The sequence below is a fragment of the Macrotis lagotis genome, chromosome 6 (genome assembly GCF_037893015.1).
Source record: "Macrotis lagotis isolate mMagLag1 chromosome 6, bilby.v1.9.chrom.fasta, whole genome shotgun sequence".
Classification (NCBI taxonomy): Eukaryota; Metazoa; Chordata; class Mammalia; order Peramelemorphia; family Peramelidae; genus Macrotis; species Macrotis lagotis.
The window spans coordinates 31,943,470-31,955,892 of NC_133663.1; the positions used below are offsets into that span (position 1 = coordinate 31,943,470).

The window sequence follows — 12,423 nt, forward strand, 5'->3', positions numbered from 1 at the left end:
AATTCTTGTGAAATGACAAGAAAATGGTCACCTGTTTTTTCTGCTGTTCAGTCCCTGCCTCAGGCTAGGTTCTGCTTATGGAAGCCTAGCCAGGTGAGTTAGGAGTTTCAGATTTCTATTTCCATCACTACATCTGGAAACCTGATTTCCATTAATAAATACTTTTCAAATGCCCCAAAGAACATTCCTTCCTTTTTTTTTTCTTTTTGCATAGAACTTGGGATTTTATAGGTATGTGAAATTCTGGTGTTGAATGTTCCTCCACCAATGCTGAGTCAATCAATTAACTGATAAACATTTATAAAACGCCTATCATATTTGAGGCTAGACTAAGGGTTGGGGGATACTAAAGGAGGCAAAAGTCAGTCCTAGCTCTCAAGGGAGCTTACAGGCTAATGGAGGAGACAACATGCAAACAAGTATAGAAAAAGCAAGGTCTAATACCAGACATGTAGAAAGAAATTAAAAGAGGGAAGGCATTGGAATTAAGAAATGTTGGGAAAGGCTTCCCAGACAGGCTTTTAGTGAGATTTAATGTGTCAGGAAGGGTCAGTACTTGGAGCAGAGGAGGTGAAGTATTCTAACGTGGAGGACAAGCAGAGAGTATTCTTGGCGCTTTGTTGGTACAACAGTCAGGAGGCCACTGGATCCAAGAATATGAGTTGGGGATTATTTTAAGAATACAGAAAAATAAGAGTATCTGCATTCTAGAACTTAGGTTCTTAGAGAGAGAACCTAGGACCCTAAAAATTGAAGGCATTTGTCTAGGGTCACATAAGTAGCGTGGCTATTCTCTTTTCTTTCAGGATATTCTATCAGAATAAAATATTTCCCCTCCTTGCTCTTAGAGATACGTTTGTTGTTATTGTTGTAGTTGTGGGCAGTGGGGTTGCGTGACTGACTCAAGGTCACACAGCTAGTAAATATCAAGTCTGAGGCAGGATTTGAACTCAGGTCCTCCTGACTCCATGGTCGGTGCTCTATCTACTGCACTCATCTTAGAGGTACTTAAAATTTTTTTTTTTTTTTTTAATTTTTACTTTTTTTAGGTTTTTGCATGGCAAATGGGGTCAAGTGGCTTGCTCAAGGCCACACAGCTAGGTCATTATTAAGTGTCTGAGACTGGATTTGAACCCAGGTACTCCTGACTCCAGGGCTGGTGCTCTATCCACTGCGCCACCTAGCTGCCCCAAGGTACTTTTTTAAAAAGTTTTTTTTGCAAGGCAATGGGGTTAAGTGACTTGCCCAAGGTCAAATAGCTAGGTAATTAGTAAGTGTCTGAGGCTAGATTTTGAACTCAGGTCCTCCTGACTCCAGGGCCAGTGCACCACCTAGCTGCCCCTTAGAGGTACTTGTGAAGAAAAAAATGGAAAAAAGTCACTATGGTTTTCAGAATATGATCTGCTATGACTAAAATTAATTTTTTCTATCTTTTTTTTATATCAACTACATTTCTAAGTATGTCCCAACTTATCCTTCACTTTTTTTTTTTTAGGTTTTTGCAAGGCAACAGGGGTTAAGTGGCTTGCCCAAGGCCACACAGCTAGGTAATTATTATGTGTCTGAGACCAGATTTGAACCCAGGTACTCCTAACTCCAGGGCTGGTGCTTTATCCACTGTGCCACCTAGCCACCCCTTATCCTTCACTTTTGCAGAAGACCAGCGACAGCACCTGAATTGGATTTAAGTGAGGCAGAGGTTGCAATCATCAGCCTCACTTTCTCTTCCGGGGTCATTGAAGTCCAGGGGCAGAACAAAAGAGGGGATGACTGGGAGTGGTTCAGGATGCAGCAGATGACCTTGGCATCTTTGCTGTCTGACCAAGTTCTAAGTGCTCCATGAACTTACTTTAGCTGCCTTTATGGATGTTCTAACAAATTGTTCTCATTCACCCATTCTGCCAAAGGCAGTCTTCCCATGCTTGGATATCTCATTGACTGGTTTGAGGACTCATCTGTGGGTATAGATTTTACCAGATTTTGCCATTCTTTGGTTTCTATGACTCACAGGTGAGAGAAGGGTGACAGATGGACACCAAGGGTAAAGGAGCAGCTCTAAAAAGGGCTCACACTAGAGGTGCTAGTCCTGAACATTCCATACATTCCCATCCTTTGCTACAAAGGTTTTTTTTTAAGGGGTAGCAGTTCAGCAAATCCAATCAACATAATAATTAGGTCTAACAGTATGTGAAATTATTCATATCCACAGTTCCTCACCTCTGCAAAGAGGGGAGGGAGGTGAATTTTCTCAACTTTTTTCTCCTCCTTAACATATTAAAAAAAAGGTGAAATGGTAGAGGATTTGACAGAATTTCAATACAGAGTGACTCCCTGGATGAACAACTATTTTCAGCAGAGACTGCCATTAGCCACCATGGCAGTCTTATCTTTGGGATCTACAACAGAGGTCAACAAACTTTTTTGATCAGTTAAAAAAAAATTTTTGATCCCATATTCCTAATGTGTGCATATTGACTTATCTACATTACAACATGGAAAATAGATATTTTTAAAAAATCAGATTAAGAGTAGTAATATTTAGCTAGAATTTATTGAGTAATAGAATTGATATGATTAGTCTTGACCTTTTAAAAAAAATTACATCTGAGTGGACTGGAGTGACAAAAAAACTGAGGCAGAGATTACTACAATATGAGTTAAGGGCCCCTTACAGTTGTGTAAGAAGGAGAAAGGAGACATACATGAGAGATATTCTTGGGGTAGAAACAGCAAGATTTGGCAACCGATTGAATATAAGGGGTGAGTGAGAGAAGAGAAGAGGATGAAAATGAGGTTAGGAATTGGACTGGCCAGGAGGGTAGTATCCATGAGAATTATTAAGGAAGTTCAAAATAGGGGGATGGATTTTTTGGGGAAAGGTCACGTAATGATCTCAGTAATTTAGACTGCTACCTTTCCCTACCTGTATATCCTGACTCTGTCCTTTTTAAAAAAAAAACCCAAAGATAAGCGGGTGGGGCTCTTACTTACTGGTCATTGCCCTGAGCCTAGAACAAGCCTAAGTCCCTGTTTTGGCCAGGATGATGATATTATTGTCCTTTGTTCTAGAAGAAGACCGTGACAGGGAGGTGATGCCATGACATGCAAATGAACTATATTTGGGTGGGGAGAAGGGGGTTTCTGTACTAAATCATTTCCACAGCCTTCTGAGTCCAGTGACCATAAATGAATCAGGACAAATAGAGATGGTCCTGCATGCGAGGCGGAGTTAAATGCCTTACCCAAGGTCGCACAGCTAGTAAATATGAAGTGTTCTGAGGTCAGTTTTGAACTTAGGTCCTCTTGACTCTAGAACTGGGCTATATCCATTGTACCATCTAATTGCCCTGGAATTCTGCCCATGCATTGGCCATGAAGTCCAGGTCACAGCATACACCAGGAGAGAGGAAAGGGAATTTTTCAATGATAGCTAAGTGAGTACTTGAGATGAAGTGAGGTTGTCATCACCCTATGGACCCAACACTTGAACATAAAGGTAGAGTTGGGAGCCTGCAAAGTCTGGGAGGGGTTAAGAGTAAAGGATTATTGGGAAGATGAGACACAAAGGAGGTGGCATGGATGTGCTGGAGACAAGTTCTGTGACTGAGTAGCAAGGGAAGGGACTATGTGATCTGTACTGATTGGTTGACCATACATGCCATGGTTCTCTTGTAGACTAGGCCTTCACTGGTCTCCATAATCATGTTCACATAGGAACTGATGATATACATCTTTAAAGAGAACATTCCTATCCTCAGTGCTTCAAAGGTTATTCTCAAAACTTCTATCCTCAGCATAAGATGACAGAAAACTCACCAACTTAGAACAATGACTTGCACATTAAAAGGACTCAAGGGAATGAACTCCATTGGGGGTCATCTTTTGGGGTTTTCTATACCTGCCATGCTGAAGACTAGGTTCACAATGAGACCAGTCTTTTTTAGTTCTTATCAATGGCTCTAGTGATTAGAGTTGGACTTAGTCCAAGGTTGTAAGACATCTATGTCTAGGAGCTGTTTTTTAACTCACCACAGGGGAGAGATGCATCACTATGTGTTCAATCTGGAGATGAGGCTGTTGGAGCTTGGGTGGCTCTAGGACTAAAAGATGTATGCACTGACCCTAGACCTGTATTTGAAAACTTTCCATTTTGGTGGGATCTATGAGAACACTGGCAGATAGAAACGCAGATCTGAAGTCGCATGGTACATGAGAACCCAAAGATAGATCTAGTAAGGTATACAATTTGGATTTTGTCCACAATGGTAACCTATCCAAATGATACCCACACGATAGGAAAATACAAACAAATTGTAAATATTCAGTACAGAGGCTAAGTGAAAGAGTAGATAGAGGGCAGGGTTTGGGGTCAGAAAGATCTAAACTCAAATCTGGCCTCAGACTAGCTGTATAATCATGGACAAGTCATTTAACTGCTGTTTGCCTCAGTTTCCTCAGCTGTGATATAATGGCACTCACTTTCCAAGATTGTTTTAAGGATCAAATAGGATGTTTATAAGTGTTTTGCATATCTTAAATCACTGGATTAAGTGTTTTATATCAGTTTTAATATAAAATTTAGCCAAATTCCTATGGAAAGAATTTATTTCTATTCTGTTGGTATATACGTCACAAGTTAAGAGATCAAAATGCCAAATACCCTTTCAAATTTGACTACCTGTAGTTGAAATGCATGATGGCTTGGAGTGCATTTCCACCTCCTGTTGAAATATCTCCTTCGAATCCAGGCAGGAGCGGGATCACCACATACACACGGTACCTCTGACCCTCTCTGCAAAAGGGAAATACAAAAATGACCCAACAGTACAATAAGCCATCATGTGAAATAATATTCAGGTAAGTTATATGGTTTTCTGAGAATAAATAGAAGAGCCTGTCAAATCAATTTTTTATATTTCTGTATATAAATATATATAAATATAGATTTAGATAGATCAATATAGATATAGAGAGATGGATAGCTCTGTAGATCTGTATATATATATGTAATTTTCATATGCACTTAGATAGATATCTTTATATAAATATCTTTTTACATTTCTATATAAAATCTATCTTGATATTTCTCTATATGTAGGTCTATATAAACATCTGTTTATTATGTATTAAATAATTAAATATATCTATATACATATCTCCATACAAATCCATAGAATCATATCCATTTATTCATATAGGACAGTACACTGAAGACCATCTTTTATTTCCCTGAAGGAAGATGTAACTCCTGTGGGTTTGAAGGAATACTGAACCACAACATCACACATCTCAGTGATGGAGATTGGACATCTTCAGATGGTCAGAGGACTTTAAGAGAGATGTGTTTGAAAGGCAGCTCCCATCCACATCCAGAGACAAAACTATGGAGTCTGAATGCTAAGCAAAGTTTACTTCTTTTATGTTTTTTCTTACTTTATCACAGCCCCCCCCCAGTTCTAATTCCTTTTTCACAACATGACTAATATAGAAATATGTTGGCACAATTAAACATGTACAACTTTCACCAGATTGTTCACCACCATGAGGAGGGGGGGAGGAGAGGGGAGGGTGGAAGAAAATGTGGAACTCAATAACTTGCAAATGGATAAATGTTGAAAATTACCTTTGCATCTAATTGGAAAAATAAAATTATAAAAATTTTTAAAAAGACAAAAAAAAAAGAAAAGGCAGCTACAAACTTTTGGAAAGCTAACTGGAGACTTTAGTGTGAAGACGTATATAGGAAGCTACCTCTATCCCCTTAATATGACCTATGATTTCCAATGTCTCTAACTGCTGAGTCCCTTTCCTGGACTTCCTCAATCTTCCCCAGGCAAGTGTTGGAGAGGTGGGAGACAAGGATGACAAAGGAGACGAGCACTCCATCAAGATCTCCAAGTGCTCCGTTTATTCACCAAAACACCAGTGCCTAAATACCTTTCAGGTCTCTAATCCACTCCTACTCCCAGGGCCTCCAGCAAGAAAAGATTCTGGTGTTCAAGGTGAAGATAATTCACACTACTCCCATATACAATGGTTCCCAACATCTAACCTCACAGTCCAGGCATGATTCTACTCCAGTGGTCGAGCTATTATTTTTACCTTACTCCAAGGCAAAAACCCAATCTACTCTGATGAATTTTATCATCTACTCTAACTTGTAAAGCTTCTCCAATTTCTCTTTACTGCTTACTTTGCTTAAAAAGCTTTAACAGATATTCATGATTTTTTTTTTTTTTGTTCTGTAACCACCATTAGGTAGGAGGGAACTAAACAGGAGAAAATAAATTATTATCCTTCCCTTTTAGAGCAATTGGGGGAAATGGCATTGATCTTGAGCCTCCTCAAATAATAACCTCCTCAAACCAATACTATTTAAGGTGTGGCTGATGGATAGAATTGCAACTCAACACCCTTCTTTAAAATAAATGAGTAAAGGTATAAATACCTACCTACAGTCTTTCTCCTGCTTCCCACACTGGGGCAGATTCCAGATAGCTATCCATGCCACAAATGAGTCTAGCCAAATTTGCATTTATAGAAAATCATTAAATATATACATCTGTGTATATATATATCTCCACAGACACACATAAATGGATATATACATATAACAACATTTACTAAGACCAAAAGGAAACACAATTATCACTGAATTTGCCTCAGTTTCATCATCTGCAAAACGAGTTGGAGAAGGAAATAGTAAACCACTCCTGCATCTTTGCAAGAAAATGCTTCAAACTGAATGACAAAGAACCAGACATGACAAACAGTCTGAACAACAAACATTTTTGACAATGCCTTTGTCACTAGACAGATTTCACTGGATGTGCTCTTGTGTCACAGGAAGCTGACCCCTCTTGGGCAAGTCAACTGCTCCTTTCACACTTCTGTTTAAGCTTGTTTTTCCATGGTATAGTCAGGGTCATGACTCTTAGGTGGAGCCACAGGTAGCTTGGATTGTTCTCCAAGGCCTGGCAGCTCTATGTGGGAAGACTTTAAGCTGGGTCTTGTAATGTCCAGGGATAACCACTAGATGGCAAGCACAGTTTGGGCTGAAAAGCATCATTCAAAGAATTTCAAAATTTTCTCCCTAAGAATTACAGAAAAAATGACTCATATCCCTAAATGATAAACAGGAGACTGGGGAAGAGGAGAGCAGAAGGATTGCTTAATATAGTTTCAAATGAGTCTACCAGTTCGAAGTCCAGATAAAATTTTAACTCAATAATCACTGTTCCGAGGTTCATCTCAAGAATGGCCAGATTTCCTGACATGATCAAATATTAAGAGGAATGAAAATCTCTATCAGATTCAAATTAAAGTACCTTACATTGCTGTAGGGAATAGAGAGGGCTATTGGCCTTGAAATAAAGAAACCTGGGTTCAAGCCCAGATTCTGACATCAGCAGTGTGAACCTGGGTGACTTCAATGGAGAACATTTTCATATTAGGGAATTCCACAATGAAATAATAGTTCCTTAAAGATGCAAAATGAGATGTGGTTTGGGATATGACTAATGTGGGAATTTGGTTATTGATTTTGAGGGGTTTCTTCTTTCCTTTTGTTCAAAGAGAGGAGGTAGAAGGGAGGGAAAAACAATTACTTGTTCATTTGAAAAAATAATTAATTTTTTAAAAAATCATACATTCAGGGGGGAAAAAATAACACCACCAAAGAAAATGTTTTAAACACTGAAGATGTGAAGACATGAAAAAAAAAGATCCCATCTCCTGGGTGCTCACCTCTTTTTCTGAGGCCCTTGTCCAAAGTCAGCCATCTAGAGAAGTTCCTTCATTTTCCAATGTTTAAGCTGACTTTCATAAAGCTAAGGCTACCTTATAGGTAGGGCCCCCAAGGAGAGGACATAAATTCCTAGTCTCTGCAGAGAAAGCTTTTGGAGCGTTCCCACTCCAACTCATTTTCTGTTCAGCTGCCATATTGATATTGCTCAAACCCAAATCTGACTATGTCGTTTTCCTGCTCAGAAAGTTCCCAGTGGTTCCCTTAGATAAAATAGTGAATCCTCTGCTGGGCTCAGTTGACCCATAAAATTCTTTTTCTGTACTATCCATGGACTCTTTATAATTAAACTGGTCTATAAGGTGTACATCATATACTTTATTCCATCTACCACTTTAGTGTGTTTGCACTCCCTCATCACCTTTATCTTGGAGAATCTCTCATTTTCTTCAAAGTCTAAAGCAGAATTATTTCTTATAAAAGAGGCAAGGAAAAAGCTTTTCACGGTGGTGGAAGAGGGGGAAGGTTGAGGGAGAGTTAGTGAACCTTCCTCTCATTAAACTTGGGTTAAAGAGTGAATATTTTATCCCACAGGAAGGTGGGAAGGGAAGGAGATAAGAAAAAAGGGGAGGGTGATAGAAGGAAGGGTAGTTGGGGAAGGGACTGGTCAGAAGCAAAAGACTTTTGAGGAGGGACAGGGTAAAAGGAGAGAGAGAATTGAATGAATGTGAGTGAGAGGGAATAGGATGGAGAAAAATACAGTTAGCAAGGGTAATGGGGAAAATATAGTGAAATAAGCTTCTATGATAAAGTCTCATTTCTCAAACATAGAGAACTGAGTCAAATTTATAAAAATTATGATCATTTTCCCTGATTAATAAATGATCAACAGATATGAACAGTTTTCAGATGAATTTATCAATGCTATCTATAGCCATACTAAAAAAAAAAAGTTCTAACTCATTTTTGATTGGAGAAATGCAAATTTAAACAGTTCTAAGGTATTACCTTATACCTATTAGAACCAAAAGGACAGAAAAGGAAAATGACATAGGGAAAATGAGACATTAATGTTCTCTTGGAGGAGTTGTGAAATGATTCAACCATTCTGTGGAGCAATTTGGATATGCCCAATAGGGTATAAAAGCATGCCTGCCCTTTGAACGAGCAATGCCACTACTAGGTCTGTATTTTAGAAGATATGAAAAACAAGAAGGAAAAGAACTTATACGTGAAAAGATATTTGTAGCAGTTCCTTTCTGGTGGCAAGGAACTGGAAACTGAGGGGATGCTCATCAGTTGAGCAATGGTTGAGCAAACTATGGTGTATGATTATGATGGACTACTATTCTGCTATAAGAAATGATGAGCAGGATGCTTTCAGTAAAACCCAGAAAGACTTACGTGGGTAGCTGCAATGGGAAGTGTATTGTATACAAAGTAAAAACAGCACTGAAGGATGATAAGCTGTGAGTGACAAGTTTGTTCAGAAGTGACTTATGATGGAGAATATTGTCCTTCCCCAGAGAAAGAGCTGATGGTGTCTGAATACATATTGAAGCCTACTTTTTTTAACCTTATTTTTCTTGAGTTTTCTTTGAGGGGGGGTGTCTATGTTTTCTTTCACATCATGACTTTTATGGAAATGTTTTGCATGACTGCACATTTTTTTTTTGCAAGGCAATGGGTTTAAGTGATTTGACCAAAATCCCACAGCAAGGCAATTATTAAGTGTCTGAGGCAAGATTTGAACTCAGGTCCTCCTGACTTCAGGATTGGTGCTCATAACTGTATATTTTTAGCTTACAAAAAAAATCTGCTGGGTCGGCTAGGTGGTGTAGTGGATAGAGCACCGGCCCTGGAGTCAGGAGTACCTGAGTTCAAATCTGGTCTCAGACACTTAATAATTACCTAGCTGTGTGGCCTTGGGCTAGTCACTTAACCCCATTTGCTTTGCAAAAACCTAAAAAAAAAATCTACTGCACCATACCCTCCAAGAGATCTTTCCTTCTCATTCCAATTATTAGTATGCTCCCTCTTTATAAAATAAAAACTAACATTTATATGTCTCTTTGAAGTTTATCAAGCATTGTTCATGTTACTGCATTCCATCCCTCTTGAAACTATTTTGTCTATAGATGTTGCATCCTATAGATAAATAGAAGCTTCCTGGAGGCAGGGATTGTTTCTTGTCTGTCTTTTTACTCTCAGTACCAGTGCTTGTGTCTAACCTTGAGTAAATCCTTAAAGGATGCCTGCAGACCACTACCCTGAAAATGAATTTCAAAAATCAGCAGGTCTTTGGGAGAGTTCTCTTTTGATTCCTGTGCTTCTAGAAAACAAACACAGATTAAATATCACAGTGAAAAATGTGCTACTTGATGATTCAATGACATTTATAAGATAATTTCTCTGAACTGAGAGCTATGCTGACCCCAAAGATATAAAGACTAAAATGAAGCAGTTCCTGCCTTCAAAGAAATAACATGTTACCAAAAGGAGCAATAGTAAGTACAGTATAAATAAATAGGTCCTTGGGAACCATTATGTTCTATTTGTTTTTTAAATTTAAATTTATTATTCCAACTACATGCAAAGATAGTTTGACATTCATTTTTTATAAGATTTTTAGTTCCCATTTTTCTCTCTCCCTTTGACAGTAAGTAATCATGCATTATGTATACATGGATAACTATGTTAAACATTTTCATATTTGTCATGTTGGGAAAGATGAATCAGAAACAAAAGGGGACCAAAAAACCATGAAAGGGTTAAAAAAATCATAAAACATAAAACAAATTTTTGAAAATGGAAAATAGTATGCTCTGGTCTGCATTCAGGCTCCATTTGTCTCAATGTGGATGATATTTTCCATGATTTTCTATTTTAAATCCTTCTTTTGCACTAGATTTCCCCACTGTTTTCTCCTTCCTAAGATTTAGAATTTTAGTAGCTTTTTTTGAATTTAATGATCATGTCAAGGTCTAGGTTCAAACTTTGCCATTTATTATTCTCTTCCTGGGTTTGTCCAATGATGCGTCTGTTTATCAGTTGCAACTGCAGGGAGACTTGGCAAAAGGTGAAGCTTGGTATGTGGATATTTCAACAGGGGAAAAAGAAGGGAACAAGAGAATATTTGCCAAGAAGCCAACATTTGATAGTCCTTTTAGCCGAGTGCAGGAAGTCCTGTGGGTGGTTGTACCAAAAACAACTTCCTAGCTACAAGCCACAGCTACCCACTATTCTAGTGAGCTGATCTTGAAATGGATCTTTCAAAACTTGGAGATAGTTCAGTAGAATAATAAATAAAATTAAGAGTAAAAGGAAATAAAAACAATAATAAAAGGAAATTGAGGCATTATGGTTACTCTTTGTTTTTCATGTATTTTATTGTTGCATAATAATTTTAAAGAGCAAGAGAGGAGTCATTTTGCTTGGAGTCATTTTGCTTTCTGTTGCAATAAGGTACTTCTCACACAGGTGGATAGATTTATGAAAATAATTTCAGATAATCAGGTCACAGAGAAAACAGGCTTATAGATTTAGAAGAAACCTTAAAGGTCACTGTGCTCCATTTCCCATCTCCTTGTCTTTGAAGATGCTGGTCCTATGCTTGGAACACACTCCCTCTTCACCTATATCTCAATAGTATGCCTGCCTTCTTTCCAAATACAGTTCAGGAATGACTTCTTAGAGATCTCCCAGCTTATTGGGTCATAGATCTAGGACTAGAAGGAACCTGAAAGGTCAACTAATATAACCTCTTAATTTTTACAAATAAGGAAACTAAGACAGAGCAAGGTTAAGTTTAAGTGTCCTGCAAAAGTTTAAATGAGATATTTGTAAAGTATTTGGCACAAAGTAGGTGCTTAATAAACAACTGCTTACTCCTTTCCCCCTCCTTCCTTGCCCAAGGTCACAGAGTTCTAAGTGTCAAAGGAAGGAAGATATTACTTTGATGTTCCTGCTCGCACACGCTCTCTCTCTCTCTCTCTCTCTCTCTCTCTCTCTCTCTCTCTCTCTCTCTCTCATTCTCCATATTTGGCACATATTTATCTGGCGGTGTTTTCTCTCAACAGACTGTAAACTCCTAGAGGTCAGGGATTGTTTTGGTTTTTGTCTTTATATCCCCAGTAAACACTCAATGAATGCTTGTTGAATTGTATTATTTCATTTTTCTGTGTTTTCAATGCAAATCAGTCTGAAAATTATTGTGGAGATTTTTATGATTACCCTCAATTACTCTTTTATGAGAACCTATGATTAATCTGCATTCTGTTTATATGGGTCATTTACATGCTGGGAAGTGAGCTCATCAACAGCTGAGACAGTTTTTTTTTTTGTTTTAGGTTTTTGCAAGGCAAATAGGGTTAAGTGGCTTGCCCAAGGCCACACAGCTAGGTAATCATTAAGTGTCTGAGACTGGATTTGAACTCAGGGACCACTGACTCCAGGGCCTGTGCTCTATGCACTGCTCCACCAAGCTGCCCCTTGAGATTGTTTTTATTTTGCTTTGCATCCCCAGCCCTTAGCATATAGTAAGTGCCTAATAAATGTTTGTTGGTTGATGATAGGAGCCTCTTGTCCATCAGTCTTCCAGATGTATGAGCAGAAACAAAGCTTTTTTTTTTCTGTCAGTTCCAGATCTCAGAAATGGAAATAACTGACTAGTTGCTTCT

The 12,423-nt window shown here is 38.3% G+C and overlaps 1 protein-coding gene across 4 annotated transcripts in view; it reads right to left on the reverse strand.

Annotated features, from left to right (window-relative positions):
* Positions 1 to 12,423, reverse strand: part of PLD1 (phospholipase D1) — a 257,572-nt gene that overhangs the window by 27,822 nt on the left and 217,327 nt on the right. For all 4 annotated transcript variants that reach the window (XM_074190927.1, XM_074190925.1, XM_074190924.1 and 1 more), the window contains one exon: positions 4,679 to 4,792. In XM_074190927.1, coding sequence (XP_074047028.1) covers positions 4,679 to 4,792 — 114 coding nt within the window. The remainder of the gene's footprint in view (positions 1 to 4,678; positions 4,793 to 12,423) is intronic.